Below are 17,261 nucleotides of genomic sequence, written 5' to 3' on the forward strand. Positions count from 1 at the left end.
ATGCAAATATTTCTTTAAATTTTGTGTTACATGTCTCCTATGTCTTTTCAAAGGCTTTCCCTATTTCATGTGCATTTTCTTCACTTTGTTTATAAATACAGACACTGACACACATTACTATTTCTTCTGAAAAGTATAGATCTGTATCATGTATTTGCGTTTGTTAGAAAACATACATCCATCCATAAAATATCTTATTTGCACATGACAAATGATATTCACCTTCTGCTACTGAAGTAGCAGAAGGTGGGAACATGAAAAGTTGTTTGTTCTCCTATGCCAACCTCTTTGTCTCAGAGGACGATTTGCACCTAACCTCCTCACTTAATTTGTTTTGTACATCCAACTTCTGTCTTCCCCTACAGTTTTTAACTTCTACAGTTCTTGCAAATAACATGGTATGCTATCTCTTAATGGGTTACATAAGTCTTATCACCATGTCCTTCCTTCTTGTCAATGTTTCCTGCAGGTTCCGCTCCTCACTGATTCTTCAGAGAACCTCCTTGTTTCTTATCTTATCCCTCCATCTTATTTTCAACATTCTTCTGTAGCACATCATCTCAAATGCTGCATTTCTATTCTTTTTTTGTTTGTCCCACAGTCCATGATCCGCTTCCATAAAGAGATGCTGTGCTCAAAACATATGTTCTCAGAAATTTCTTTCTCAAATAAAGTCGTATGTTGGACACTGGTAGACATCTTTTAGTGAGGAATGACCTCTTTGCCTGTGCTAATTTACTCTTATATCTTCTGTGCTTTGATTGTTGTGTAATTTAGCCCCCCATTTTGAAAAGTTTACTGCCGATCACATTTCTGCTGCTCGTCATTATTTTCATTTTTCTTAGACTTTCCCTCAATCCATATTCTGTACTCATTAGACTGTTCATTCCATTCAACATGTCCTGCAATTCTTATTCAATTTTACTGATGATAGCAATGTTATCAGCAAATATTATCATTGATATCCTTTCAGGCTGTTTTTTAATCCCACTTTTGAATCTTTCCCTTATTTCTATTTAGTCATTTATATTTATTTATTAATTTATCTGTTTGTTGAAGTAGCACCCATTTTATCACATTAATGCTATTTCACTTGTAAATATAGAAGCCAGTATAAAAATTTACAAATTTACATTCATGTACATAATATAGGCACATCTAAGCTGTAATATTATGTTTAGAATGGTAGCTTCTTTATAACCATAACTTGATTGGTTGAAAAAAACCACTGTTCTATTTACATATACAAAATAAAAGTCTATGTACATACATACAGAAAAAGATGAATAGCTGAAAAGTTACTGCTACATATTCACTGATTTTACTGAAGTAAGAAATATGCTACTTAAATTTGTATAAGAATGCAGAATTTGATGTCTACAGAGAAGGGTAACCATATACATCAATTAACTGGGAATACATTTGTAAAAGGAGTTTAATTTTTTCTGGAAATACTTTGATAGATATAAATTTCTGAATACTGAAAACACAAGGCAGAACCCACAGATTTGAGTAATATTCCAAAATCCATTAATGCTGTAGTAGTTGTGGATTATTAGTAGACCTTTCACCTCTCTTTTAAATGCATTAAAGTTTGATATTCCTTCGGTCTTATCTGGCAATGCACTGAAGAGAATTTTGTGAAAGTAATTTCTATTCCTTGTTGCATACTTGTTGGCCTCACTGAATAATGTTGAACACTCATGAGTCCTAATGGAATAGATACTCTCAAGTATAAATTTAGATTGGAGGATAATAATTTTAATTTTTTAAGAATGCCTCTATATGATTCTTTGAAAGGAACACCTTTTATTCATCTTACACCTTTCTTCTGAAATATAAATTACTGTTTTACAAATGTGACATTCTGTCATTGATGCTTTAATACATACATTGAACAACAGTGGCAAAAGACTGCAACCCTATCTTACAACCTTTCAAATCTGAGCACTTTGTTCTTGGCCTTCCATTCTTATTTTTACCTCTAGGTTCTGGGATGTATCGTATACTGTCCATCCTTAACTGTAACTTACACTTATAAGATGTGTTCAAAAAGGAAGGTGACTTTATATTTTTATGAAAAAATATTTATTTATTTATGTTGTCCCCCTCAGATACAATACACTTGTGCCAATGCTTTTTCTAATCCTCGAAGCACTTTTCACAAGCACTCTTTGGTATAGCCATGAGGACTTCCAGTGATGCAATTTTTATTTCCTCAATTGCTGAATCTTTGTCCTTTCATAGGTCTCTTCAGTTTTGGGAACAGGAAAAAGCTGCAGGGGGCCAAATCCGGTGAATAATCATAAACCCATGTTTCGTCACAAGTTATGACCCTTTTGAGCAAATCAGGATCATCATTGGCATCATTCAAGAGCTCTTGAGCGATGCTCATGAGACAGTTCTTCTGATCAAAATTGAGAAATTTTGGATCAAACTTCACTGACACATGTCTCTTGCCCAAAACATCCAAAAAAATTGCATGACACGAGCAAACTAATATGCCAACAGCAGCTTCTCTTATGGTAATTCGATGATTTTCCAAAACAATTTTCTTCACAGCTTCAATGTTATCATCTGTTGTTGATATGCTGGGGCATCCAGAGCGAGGTTCATCATTGGCATCTTCTCAGCCTTTGTGGAAGAGTTTGTACCACTTGAAAACATTTTTTCCTTAACTTGGAGCAAACTCACCATATGCCACTGTCAATATTTAGTTTTAGAGCACTTGATTCCATTTTTCACACAAAATTTGAAGCAGATTCTTTGCTCCATTTTTTATAATAACTGGAAATTGCCGAGCATACTAAAACACTTCTAAACTTTCTATCTGTCAAAAAAAAAAGAAAAAAAAAAAAACAGTATGCTGTGCACTTGAAACTGTGAAAATATGTTTGGGGCGTATGCACCGACATACCAAAAAAAAGATCAATAATCGAATTATGTTGGCCATGTAATTTGAAAAGTAACCTTACTTCTTGAACAGCCCTTGTATTTTTCTGAGATATTTAGCCATCTTGCACCATTTCAAATTGTCACACATTTTATAGGTCAACAAATAATACGAATTCACCTTGATTTTTCTTAAGTCTTGGTCCTATTATCAAGTACAGCATCAGAACTGCCTTCACCTTTCCTAATGTTAAACTGATCATCACGTAACAGATGCTCAGTTTTGTTTCCCATTCATCTAGACAGCTTTGTTCATAAAATGCTTTTGTCATTGGCTGAACTAACAAAGAGGTTCACCGTTAAGACATCAGTACATGAAATCAGTTTTTCTCGGATATTGATACAATCAGAGAATCTCTAACAAGTTGGAATGAGGTTTCAATCAGGTTAACAATGTTGATGGCATTTCACATAAGTGATAATGTTACTTCCAAATACTCATTAAATAATTGTGCAATGTTGATGAGAAGAGATTTGATTCATGAGTTCCTTTAGCTGTATCTGAATAATTGGTGAAGCAGCTGAGAATGTGTACAACTTACTCAAAAATTATTGCTCGAGATTTCAATAATAGATCTTATACTTCATGCAGCTTGTTTATATATCGTTCAGACTACTAATCATCTAGTGTGTCAACAACATTGGATCATTCTTACTAGCTACTTTAAATTAATTTATTTTAATTTAATATAAATTTTTATGTATATTATTTAATTCACTATTAATTTTCATTTTTATAAATACTTTACATGGATCATTAAATAACATTAAAGTCTAGAAATGTTTACATTATTGTAAACTTACAGTTGATTGATAAATAGACTTCATAGCTTTTTATAAACTTTATCACTGAGATGATATTAGTTGATGTAGCCTACAGCTCATACATTTTCTTTATATTTAAACAACAGGACATAAGGTCCTGCTAAAATAGATTGATGTTTTAAAAGTACATCCTTTAAAATTTGTTATTCATTTTGTCTAAGTTATACTCACTCACTTTCTTTCATACAGGCACAGCACGCTATGTGGATGTCACTGAAATACCTGCCTTACAGTGCCAAAAAGCACTCCCACAACTGACTCGCATAGGTGTCAAAGTTAATGAGTCACTGATATGCGCTGCAGATGAAGCTGGTGGCCGTGACTCTTGCAGGGTAAGATGGCTCTTATAAATGTAGTCATGCTTTCGTTCATCTGTTGAAAACATATGTTGTTTCATTGACCACCTCATGGAGTAAATTATGTGTGTGTGTGTGTGTGTGTGTGTGTGTGTGTGTGTGTGTGTGTGTGTGTGTGTGTGTGTGCGTGCACACACGCGCTCACGTGCCAATATTTATTTAATACTGCTTGCTGTATATTTACAGATATGCACATATAATTGTGAAAGAGGGAGTTATAATAGATGGGGGAAAAGTTACTTACAACTAATTATCATTGGTTTAAAGGAGATTTGCAAACCTAAATGTAATTAATCAAGTGATTTATGAAAAGGATGGGTGAATAATTTGGTCATATAATTTACTTTGAGGATTCCCAGTTTGTTCTTTTATGTCCTTGTACAGGCTGAAGAGACCTACTGTGAATATTTTTGGAATTAACTATGTTAATGCCATTATAAACTTCATGTCAAAATAAGTATTATGGATGCAAATTTATAAAACAGCTTTTTGATTGTATTTATGTACAGTATATCTTGAGATGTGGGTTTTGCCAAAAAGTATTAAAATCAGAAGTGAATAGCATGCAATAAATTCATAAATGAAGAAGAGGAAAAATATCCTAATAGTTCCATCAGTTTGCCATAATGACACAGCATTTTCAACAGTTTATGGAAGAGCAGTTAGCATGGAGTAAAAATGCAGAGAGATTTTCACATTGACAAAATAAGATAATTTATGAAATATTAGAACTTTCTGCATTTACTTATAGAATAAAGTAGTCCAAAATTGCTCCATTGGATCTGACCAAATTCTATATTTAAGGGTTTTGACGCTGTTGTAGTGCAAATCGAGAAACACATATCAGATCCAGGGGTAATGAGCCACTTCTATTTCATTTTCACAAATGATAATTTATTTCAGGATTTGGAAAACTGAACATATTTTTCATTACATTTTGTTTCAGGGTGATTCTGGAGGCCCCCTTCAAGTTCGGCTTGACAAACCTCACTGTCAGTTCAGTGTTGCTGGATTAAGTTCTTTTGGACCAGTGTTCTGTGGGGAGCCAGGCGTACCTTCCGTGTATACTAGCATTGCTGAATACTTAGAGTGGATAGAGTCTGTTGTTTGGCCTTAAATATTGGGTATCAGTGTGAGAGATGAAAGTATTATTCAGATATGAAAAGTGGTACTCAGCACTGCAGACAACTCTTGACAGTTTACTATGCAGTGTATTTAATGAACTGCAGATGAATAGGGTAGAGTGTTAAAAGTATTGTTGGAAGACAGTAAAAATGCAAATGTTGCATCTGTGACTTGGAATTTATTATTGGTAAGCAAAAAAACAGAAAATAACCTTTGTCAGATATTTAATATGGGCTCATACTTATTTTTACAGCCCATTTCTACACTCCCATTTCCATTTCAGTTTTTACAGCTTTATGGTGACTGCAGCAAACACTAAATAAAATTTATGAGATAGAGAATGTTTACAAGAAGCAAAGTAGATACTAATGCAATGGTTTCAGAAGTCATAAAGCTTCATAAAAGACCATGGTATTTTAATCACATTGTTTTACCAGTTCTTACAATTTTGTAATTGAATTAAAAACTATTGTAAATGGTGAATGTGAATTTCTAAATAAAGGAACTGAATCCCTGATCTTTTTTTATTGTGACTTTCCACCTATTTTGTTCTTGTTTGAAACTGGCTACAGTTTATTTTGCACAGCAAGCAGTTGCCTTATACCTGCAACATAAAATGTAGGCTGAAACATTGTAAAATTTTCTTCCATGTGATTTGGGTTGACTGAGGGGGATACAAAAAATTTTGACTGCTTAGTGAGAGAAAAACAATTTAATAATTTTGAAAACTCAGATAGACCCCCAGTTTGAGGATGATTCTTAATGGAACAATTACTCACAGCAAATGAAAGGGATTTGCATTAGTGAGAGAGGTATGAATGCGTTATCTCCTCGTGCCATATTTCATGATCATGATTATTTTTGTGACCTAGGAAAAAAAAACTGCCTAACTTTAGACAGGTATGCAGGAGGCAGAGAGCTTCTCTGATGAGCTGACCTGGAGAAAACTATTACTCCTTTTATGTTCTGACTATGAAATTGGAAAGTTAAACACTGCATACTCTTGAAAAGGTTGAGAATGACTCTCTTAATTTTTACATAATGCACCAATGACTATTTTCACACAGTGCAACCCAGCCAGGAATGAAACTGTTTTCACTTACTTACTTTTACAGACATGAACAACTGCTAAATTCCTTCATCTTCTCTACTGTGAAAGGTGCCACAGGACTATAATGATAATTATGTAACCTAATTTCTTCACTTGAGTGGTTATTTTTAAATATGAATCGACATACTCCCCTCTGCCCCAATTCTCCCCTCTGCCCCAATTCTATTCAACACTAAAAATGTGAAGATACCGGAACATGACAAAACAAGATGAACCTTAACATATACACTGTTTTACTACAGAGATCATAATATTCCACCTGGCACTGAAATTATTTGTTGTAATGTTTCACCATATACATCTAATAATTATCAAGACTGATTTCCCAGTCAATTGGAAGTTGTATAGGCTGTAAATTACATCAGTCATATTCTTAGGATCCTATGACAAGTGATCTCTGGGACCTGGAGAGGACATATATTTTATTGGGGTCCAATAAACGAAATTACATAACATTGTAAATGCTATAGTATTATAGTGCAAATATTAAATACAACATACCCTAAAACATTAATTTTAAGTTCTGGGAGGATCCTATTACTAGAGTAAGAGTTGTTGAATTGAAAATTCTTTATTTCAATGTTAAACTTGACCAGCTAATTAATAAGATCATTTTAAAATCTGCAGACTGTTAAATACACGTGTACCATGTGCATGATTTCTTCCTGTAATAATATTAAGCCCTTAAACTTGTTGTAGACGTCATAATATTTTGTTCATGCTCTATTTTTACAATAATGAAGTATTGGCAATATTAAAGAATACATGTCTAGTGAAACAGTTATAAAAATATCAGTATTTGTATTTTGAAAGAACTATCCTTGACTGTTGAATTTCCTCAAGAAATTATTCCATGTATGTTCTATGATGTATCTCAGTTGTTGCCCCCCCCCCCCCCTTCCCCCTCCCAAGGCTTTGGAAGAAGAGGAGGAGGAGGAGGAGGAGATTACTGTTTAACGTCCTGTTGACAACAAGGCCATTAGAGACGGAGCACAAGCTCAGCTTAGCAAAGGAAGGGGAAGGAAATTGGCTTTGTCCTTTCGAAGTAAGCATCCTGAAATTTGCTGAAGTGATTTAGGGAAATCACTGAAAACCTAAATAAGGACGTCTGGACATGTGTTTGAATCATTGTCCTCCCAAGTCTTTCGAATACATAGATTGTGCCAGTGTTTGCCTGAAGGGTTGAGATGGAGCAAACCATTGAACAGTGTTGCACAGACAAATATTGTATACATTGAACAAATATGCAATGGAGGCTGTTGATATTATCCAAGAACTTTATGAGGATTCTGGAACCACTTGCAGTCAATGATTTACCCCATTGTATCCCCAATACTGTTATCTGTTATGCTGATGACACAACTTTGCTTGCTCCGCATGAGAACATGTCAGTTCTGGAAGATATGATGCGAGATGGCCTGTTAACGTCCTGTTGACAACAAGGCCATTAGAGACGGAGCATAAGCTCAGCTTAGCAAAGGAAGGGGAAGGAAATTGGCTTTGTCCTTTCGAAGTAAGCATCCTGAAATTTGCTGAAGTGATTTAGGGAAATCACTGAAAACCTAAATAAGGACGTCTGGACATGTGTTTGAATCATTGTCCTCCCAAGTCTTTCGAATACATAGATTGTGCCAGTGTTTGCCTGAAGGGTTGAGATGGAGCAAACCATTGAACAGTGTTGCACAGACAAATATTGTATACATTGAACAAATATGCAATGGAGGCTGTTGATATTATCCAAGAACTTTATGAGGATTCTGGAACCACTTGCAGTCAATGATTTACCCCATTGTATCCCCAATACTGTTATCTGTTATGCTGATGACACAACTTTGCTTGCTCCGCATGAGAACATGTCAGTTCTGGAAGATATGATGCGAGATGGCCTGTTAACGTCCTGTTGACAACAAGGCCATTAGAGACGGAGCATAAGCTCAGCTTAGCAAAGGAAGGGGAAGGAAATTGGCTTTGTCCTTTCGAAGTAAGCATCCTGAAATTTGCTGAAGTGATTTAGGGAAATCACTGAAAACCTAAATAAGGACGTCTGGACATGTGTTTGAATCATTGTCCTCCCAAGTCTTTCGAATACATAGATTGTGCCAGTGTTTGCCTGAAGGGTTGAGATGGAGCAAACCATTGAACAGTGTTGCACAGACAAATATTGTATACATTGAACAAATATGCAATGGAGGCTGTTGATATTATCCAAGAACTTTATGAGGATTCTGGAACCACTTGCAGTCAATGATTTACCCCATTGTATCCCCAATACTGTTATGTGTTATGCTGATGACACAACTTTGCTTGCTCAGCATGAGAACATGTCAGTTCTGGAAGATATGATGCGAGATGGCCTGGAAGCGGCACTAAATTGGTTCTCATCAAATACACTGCTTTGCAATCCTGATAAAAACCAGCAGATTATACTTGGATTGTCAAAAGAGATAGAGGTGAAAGCAGTTAAAATTCTAGGAATTCATGTAGATTATAGGTTAACGTGGGAAACACACATCAACCATATCTGCACAAAATTGTCTCGAGTTATGTATTTAATGTGGAAACTGAGAAGCCTAGTGACGAAAGAATATTTAAGAGTTATTTATTTTGGACTCTTTCAGTCACATATAGAATATGGACTGCTGATATGGGGACACTCTCTTCACATCACTGAAGTTCTAAAAATTCAGAAGAAAGTGATAAGGGCAATGAGCAATTCTGGTAGATTAGAGCACTGCCGGCCACTGTTCATTCAGCTGAAAATATTAACAGTTATTAATCTTTATATATACACCTCAGCATTGTATGCAAAAAACAATATAGCAGATTTCGAAATGAGAGAAAACATACACCACCATAATACCAGAGGCAAAACAAAATTAGACATACCTAGGCACAGGCTGACAAGAACAGGAAATGCCCATCTAATCAATAGTATAAAAATATTTAATAAACTTCCATTTTCTTCTCGGTCGGCTCACATAAGTAGCTTCAGGAGCAAGCTACTAAAATGGTTACTAATCAATCCTTTTTACAATATAACAGAATTTATGAATATAAAATCAATTGACATTAATTTTTAAGTATTTCATTATGTGATGTCATTGAATGTATTTATCTTATGTTATGGTGTATGTTAGCATCTATGGGTACTATTTGCAATGTTCATTTAGCTTTAAGATATTATTCAAGGAAAGTGTTATATTATATCCATGTAAATTGCCTATTCCACCTCAGGTGGTCAATGGTGAATAAAGAATATGAATATGAATATGAATAATTAACTTACAGTCTGAGTAGCTTCATTGAAGTGCCTCAACAGCCTTGCATATGCTGATTTACTTATCTACACCCACCCACAAATACATCTACATGAATATTCTACAATTACCATGTATGAGTTTGGCAGAGTGTTCATAGAACCATTTTTACTATTTATAAACCATTCCACTTTCAAACAGCATGTGGGGAAGAAATTAAAATCTAAATTTCTTTATGAAGCTTCTGAGTCATCTTGCTTTATTATGATGGTCTTATTTCTCCCCACAAAGGTGAGCAAAATACAGGAAGATTCAGAGAAACAAGAAATTGAAAGACTGTTTTTAAATAAATTTATTTATGGAAGAAACGCTATTTCAGAACACACAATGTCAGTTTATCTCTTGGGAGGTATCTCGCAACTGAGCTTCACTTTTCTTATGAACATTCCTGCAGTCTGTTAGATAAACTATGCTTGGACCAGAGCAATGTTTCAAATCAAATTCTGACAATTGCTTCTTGGATCTTAGCTTTCAATTCTGATGTAGCTGATGGACTATGATACACTGCATTTTTAAGGTAACCCCAAAAGAAGAAATTGCATACTGCTAGCTCAGGGGATCTCGGAGGCCAGGGAAAGTCCCATTTCTTGAAATTATATGATTTTCAAACAACTGGCATATTAGCAGCCACCAATATTTAGGTTGTGTGTGATGTTGATTTGTCTTGCTGAAATTGAACATTGTCAATGATTTGTGCAGATTTCTGTAGTTTCTGCACGACAAATTTTTTGAGCATGATGCCTTACATATCCATTGTGACTGTAGTTGTAAGGCTATGGCCATCATAAAAAAATAACAGCCTTTTATACCATATGATGACACAGAATGCCACATGGTAATATTGCTTTTGTGCAATGGACATTGGTGTAGCTCTGTATGATTTTTTGTGCCCCCTAGTGAAAGTTTTTCATAAAAAATCAACTAAGATAGAAATGGGATTCATCTGACATCCAGAGGTTGTTAACAAACTCATTGTCATTGTCTGTCTTTTCAAGCATTCATTCACAGAATTGTAATGTACGATTATCACTGAGTTTCATTTTCCAGACATTCTGCAACTTGTATGGATGGTAATGTAAGTCCAATACCAATATTATCTGGAAACTTGAACTACACAACTGTTAAGGTGATGCATGGATTGAACAATGTGATTGTCTAAGACAGCAGCTCAAACAACATCTACAGTGCCTTGTGTACGAGAGGTTCACTCATAGCTTCAAGGCTTCTTTTTCATGGATATACCTGTTTCCTTAGGTATTGAATAGAACTGGAGAGAAGATAAATTTGTGGCACAACTTGACTAGAAGGTATCGGTTGGTAGGACATATTCTGAGGCATCAAGGGATCACCAATTTAGTATTGGAGGGAGACCAAGAGATGAATACACTAAACAGATTCAGAAGGATGTAGGCTGCAGCAGGTACTGGGAGATGAAGAAGCTTGCACAGGATAGAGTAGCATGGAGAGCTGCATCAAACTAGTCTCTATACTGAAGACCACAACAACAACAAGTCATTCCAGAAGACAACATATAATAACTACTGACTACTGTTACAGAGTGACTCACCTTATCATGAACAATGAATTCATTATACTCATCCTGTAAATCCTGCATGATTTGTCTCTTGCTGAAATTGCATATTACAAGAGTAATAACATTTACATTAACAGGGTTTTTGACATTTGTTTCTTCATCTGACTTATGCAATCTGTCTACTAACTTTAAATCACTTAATAACTTTACCACTGTTGACTTGCTCCTTATAAGCCATAAATTTTTCCACTTAGTGCAATGGTCTTCCTCCATCCCACTGCTACGAATATCATCTGCTAGTGCCTCTCTTTACAGATTATCACTGCCTATTATTTCTTTTACATCATTATCTTCATTAGCCCCATAATCTGTTTTTTCCTCATCTTCAAAGTCATTTAACACTTTGTCTATTTCCTCAAGAGATACGTTAGGCTATAGTTCACCATCATTGTCAAGTATCTTCTGGTGTATCCACAAGTGCCATAACAAAGACGAAGATCACAAGACCAGAGAAGGAGGTGAAATGACGTCAGCCAATGGTGCTCTGATTAGGACCACACCACAAAAGGAGCAACACCTGCAAGAAGTGAATATAAGCGCCACTCCTGCCAGTCTCAGCTGCTCAGATGGCTCAGTATACAGACATTAGGGGACAGCATTAGCGCAGCCTAGAAGAGAGTGCTACGATCTATATCCATTGCTTGTTTGGACTTTATCTACAGTGATGAACATTATTTGTTTGCATGTCACCCATCACATGTGACTACTCCTTGTAAATCTTCAAGTTAAGTATTGTCAAATCTGCTTTATAGAAATAAAATACTAATGTTATTTGCTTGAATTGTTGTATAGCATTCTGAGGATGAAGCATCCCTTAGGCCCCCTGTATGATACAAGTGGCCAAGACCCTACAAAATACATAAGGTTGTACCTCCTCCTCCCTCTCCTTCTCCTCCTCACTGTCAATTGAGCACTTTTCAGATGAGTTGTAAAGTACCTCCATCCTGTTGTTAATGATGTTTTCCCTGCCTTATTTATCCCACTTTTCTTGAGTCCTTAATACTAACTAGTTCATGTACACGGTCAAGAAAAACCTCCATATTACTAGAATCTACAGAAATGCAATTGAAATCTTCTATCTGGATACCTTTACATTAGTTCAGGTTGGTGATTAATTGCTTGCTCTAATCTGGCCTCTGCCTTGTGAGTGTCAGATTTCTCATGGACAGGAATTAGTTTTCCTCCCATCGTACACTATTCTCAATAATATTTGATTGCTGACTAATAGCATTTTCCTCCTTTATTGGTCTTATAGGCACAGCTTTCCTCTGCCTCTACTTATTAAATCTCTGGAATCAATGTGGCTGTTCACCTGTTCTTCTGCCACCCCTGCCATGATGATTACTATGTGTATTTCTAACTTCCAGTCCTCTAACATTTACTTTTCCACCTTGGTCTGCTGTGGTATTGCTATTCTTATTGTAAGGTCTTTTATGCGTTTGCTCATTACTAGCAGCCACTCTCTCTCACTCACTCCAACACTCAATAAATTTATTTGCAGTAATGTTACTTGTAGGTCTGGAAACGATTTTCTTCTGCCAATTCTGGAGCAGTTTACCTCCTAAGCCAATTTATGATTTCATGCTTTCTGTCAAATGTGACACATGTGAAACCCATCTTGCAAACTTTTTGACTCACAACTTTCTCCTACTCCAAAATTCTCTGAGCACACTAGTTTTGTGTGAGATCAATACTCATTTGAAATGCTGCTTTAAATTCAAAAAGTATTTTACCATATAACATTACACCAGCTGACCATAACAATGACTCACCAGAAAAGTGACTGAGTATAAATGAAATTTTCTCATGATCAGACCACCACCCCCATAGCATCATCTCAAACTCATTCCAAAGTTGTAATGGGTGTTCCTGATTGTCTCAATCAAATCCTAAAAATTGCCAACATCTGATGAAAGTAGCATCAACAGAAACATGGTGCACAAATATGTTAGATAAGCTTTTTTTCTGTTAAATGTTAGTAATATCACTGCTCAAAGCTACCATTTCATTTTCTACTGATTCTACTTTTATGCCAATTGCACTAATCAGTGCACCTACTTTTTCAGCCAGCTTTTCTCTACTCTCTGCTTCACAAGATATCTTTTTATCTGATTGTGCAGATTTGTGAGTACTAACAGTTGTGACCTTCAAAATCTCTTTCTGTCAAATAATGACTTTTTTATCAGCTTCTGTAATGTCTCAGTAAGCAAATTTCAGACATTTTGTCCATTTTTTTATGGTAACCTTATTTCTACCAATCCTTTGTCCACTTTGCATCCTTTATGAATGTCACCAATTTCCACCTTTAAATTTTTTTCTAATTTAGTTAACTCTACTTCAGATTTGAACTTCTTATTACAGTGCATCACCTGCTCTTACCCAAAGGGCATGTCTGGCATGGCTCTTCCCATCCCACATTTTTATTCTTCTTCTTCCATGACATTTGTCTGTGTTAATGTCTCAACAGTATTGTTCTCTTTCCCGAGATTCTCTCAACATACCCACATTGCTAGGTTTTTTGTGATGTATGGTGAGGAAACACTGGTTGGATACAGGGGATGCATCTCCCGTGGCATAACACATCCTGGGGGCCTCCAGCTGTTGAGCATACTAACCCACCTTATTCCTTCTCACACCTTTCTCACTTCTATTTGTTTCTCATTTCTTAGCTTTATTGATTCTTGGTTGCAATCACGTTCATCAGGGTTTGTGTTCTGTGTCTGTTCTCTCTGAGGACTGTTTCTAGCTTGATGCAAATAGGCTGGAGGGGCTGATGGCCTCATAGTTTGGTCCCGTTAACTCCATTAATCCAGTCCAATGCGTACTACAGGGCTCCATTTTAAAGTTCAAAGTACTGATTTCCAATTTCATTTCCTTCTTTAATACCACATTACTGGATTCCATATTAAAGTTTAAAGTACTCATCTGTAATTTTACTTCATTATTGCCAGCTGAATTTTGGAACACAGTTATGGGATCCAGTCTGGCATTCCCACATCCTAATTTGGATTTCAATCCATTGTAATGGATTTTCGTGCACTGTTTGACTTGTCAGTAATCCTGACTAGCCAAATTGCTTAGAAGTAATATCAAATGGTATGAGTAGTCTTTTCATGACTTGTGTTGTCTGTATTAATATGTTATGCTGGAAGGATGCACCAGGTATCGTGTAGCAAAGTGACACATGATGAAATCAGCAGCAGCTGCTGTGGCAGTGTCAAATGGTTCTGGTGTCACATACAGCAGTAACAATGGGGGAGGGGGCTACAGCAGGTGATGGCAATGTCTCCAGTTCCCACAGCTCTCGGCACTGGTGGCAGTGACTGCTACAGTAGAACCCCTCTAATCCGACACCTTCGGCACCGGGACCACGGTCGGAACGAGAAAAAGGTCGGATTATCTGAAAAATCTAATATTTATTTGCAAAAATTATAAAAGGTCATTTAGTACAATAAATTAAACTATTTAAGAACTAAAATGTGTCTACAGTAATATAAAAGATGTTTTTACACTGTGTTAAACAGTATGTTAACTGAAACACGTCTACACACACTATAATATGTATTGGTTTTAAAACCCGTTAGCTTAGTGGTCAGTGCGACAGGCTGACGATCCTAAGGGCCCGGGTTCAGTTCCCGGCTGGGTCAGAGAATTTCTCCACTCTGGGACTGGGTGTTCTGTTATCCTAATCATCGATGCGCAAGTCGCTGAAGTGGCGTCAAATCGAAAGACTTGCACCAGGTGAGCTGTCTACCCGACGGGAGGCCGTCATCACACGCCATTATATTGGTTTTAAAATGAAAAATAACAAACAAATTACAGTACTGTACTGTAGATAATAACGTATAAATGATATACACTGTAAACTAAAAAATGTTTATAGCACTGTATATACAAAGGAATTTTTGTACAAAGAAATAAACTACTGTATGTATAAACTAAAAAATGATTATACTGTATGCATTGTTTTGACAGTAAAAACGAAAACAAATTACTTGAAAAAAGTCAGGGATACATTTTTGACGAGATTTCCAAGGATCAATCCAGCCTTCACTGGCAGCAAACTTACTTTTGGCTTCCAGTTTATTGTGCAAAACTATTGCTTTTTCTTTGAGAATTGGCCCGGATATTGGAGTTCCTTTCCTTCTTTCTTGACAAGACCACATACACAATGCATTATCAGGCAGTTCAAGTTTAGTCTTTTTTAATGTTTTGCGATTCGTCAGAGTGTTTTCACGATCAGTCGTCACTGTATAGGAGTCAATGTCTTCTCGATTCTTCCTCCAATCCGTAATTGTCATAACACCTACATTCAGTTTCTTTGCAATTTTTTGGAGCGAATTTCCTTCGTCCAGTATCTGTAGCACTGCTAACTTTTCATTTAGTGAAAGAGTTACGTGTTTACGTTCGAATCCAGACATGTTGAAAAACAGACAACTGTACACACAGTGAATCTACAGTAAATAACATGGAATAAAGCAAACAACGAAGTTTTTTAATCCCAACAAAAGATAAAACTGCCCAATAATGTACAGTATATCAATATGCACAGCAATAGACACAGCAACAATGGCCCGACAGGCACCCAGTCAGTGACAAGCTGGCACAGGCTCGCGAGCCTCAACACGGTCGGACTAACTGGAGTGACGGACCATCCAAGGTCGGATTAGAGGAGTTCTACAGTACTTGTTTTCTTCCTCCTTCTCACAACATTCAAGGTCTTTACAGGTGACAACAACAGTCAAGTTGAGACACTTGCAAGAAATTACTGCTTGTTTCAATTATTTTATCCATTTTTTGCCTCATTTTTGCGTGATCTGTATAATTCTCTATACTAGCCCAGTTCAATTTTTTAACTCGCTATTTGTACTATATTCCTGGTCATTCAGCACTACATATGGTGGGGCAAGGGGTTAGATTTATATCTTATCTATTCAGTTTTATCCCACTACCTACTGTCCATCATGCAGCAAGGACCTGTGAACTACTATGGTACGTAACCTGAAAATAGTTGTATACAAGTTACCTGTCACACACATTTCTCTTGTCAACATTTACAACTCTCCATAGCTGAAAAGAAACTTACTTGCATACTGTGACATAATGAGGAAGTAGCTACTGAACACTGTTTCCTTTCCTCAACATCTAGCACAGTTTGTAATCAAAATCCTGTTCTACAAAGTCTGCCTCTATTAAACATCAGCTGGACCTGTCAAAGGTAGTTTAGCTTAGCTAACAGTTGGAAGCTTAATGCTCTATTCACTATGCAGATACAAGCAGTACACACAAGCTCACTAAACTGGACGAGGCAAATATTTGTGCAAAAGTTCAGTTCTATAAACGGTGCATGAAGTACAACTGAAGTCTCTCTCACCACAACTTAGTTCCATTGCATACAGCCATTTGAAGTCAGCCACAAATGACTACACTGCGAGGCACGGACAGATTGATACTCACTCCCTGACTGACAGCAACACGCTGTCTCTCTGCTCTGCTTATGTATGGCCCCGGTGTGGAAGGCAAATGAAATGCTTTTTGATAGCTTTAGCACCTAGACAAGCACTTGAAAAGCACCTTTATACCTCAAAAATTTCTAATGCCTCTCCCAACTGACTTTATCTCTGTTGTTTTATAGCCAGAGTACAGTGCTTTAATATCTATGGCACAAAATGATTATAAAGATTAGATGCTATTATGCTTTACCACATTCACAACCAAAATCTGTCATTTTTGGAATAACTTTGAAAATATTGAACATAACAGTATAGAAACTTTCATATGTTGTTTCAGTGATGTGAAGTTTTGGTAAACCATTGATAACTTGTAAACTACTTAACAATTTCTTTAGAAACATTTATACAATAGTTCTATACTAAACTACATTTTCTATTAAAATTCAAATTAGTGTCATCAAATTTCAGCATACATGAAACTGTTTATAACAATTTTTTAAAGAAAAACTGTTGAACTGAGGTGGTTCA

At 36.1% G+C, this 17,261-nt stretch overlaps 1 protein-coding gene across 1 annotated transcript in view; it reads left to right on the top strand.

Moving 5' to 3' along the window:
- Window positions 1–5,773, top strand: part of LOC126335013 (serine protease snake-like) — an 84,425-nt gene extending 78,652 nt beyond the window's left edge. The window contains exons 6-7 of the mRNA XM_049997844.1: window positions 3,967–4,109; window positions 5,080–5,773. Coding sequence (XP_049853801.1) covers window positions 3,967–4,109; window positions 5,080–5,250 — 314 coding nt within the window. The 3' untranslated portion in view covers window positions 5,251–5,773. The remainder of the gene's footprint in view (window positions 1–3,966; window positions 4,110–5,079) is intronic.
- Window positions 5,774–17,261: the final 11,488 nt, after the last annotated feature.

The sequence above is a fragment of the Schistocerca gregaria genome, chromosome 1 (assembly GCF_023897955.1).
Source record: "Schistocerca gregaria isolate iqSchGreg1 chromosome 1, iqSchGreg1.2, whole genome shotgun sequence".
Taxonomy (NCBI): Eukaryota; Metazoa; Arthropoda; class Insecta; order Orthoptera; family Acrididae; genus Schistocerca; species Schistocerca gregaria.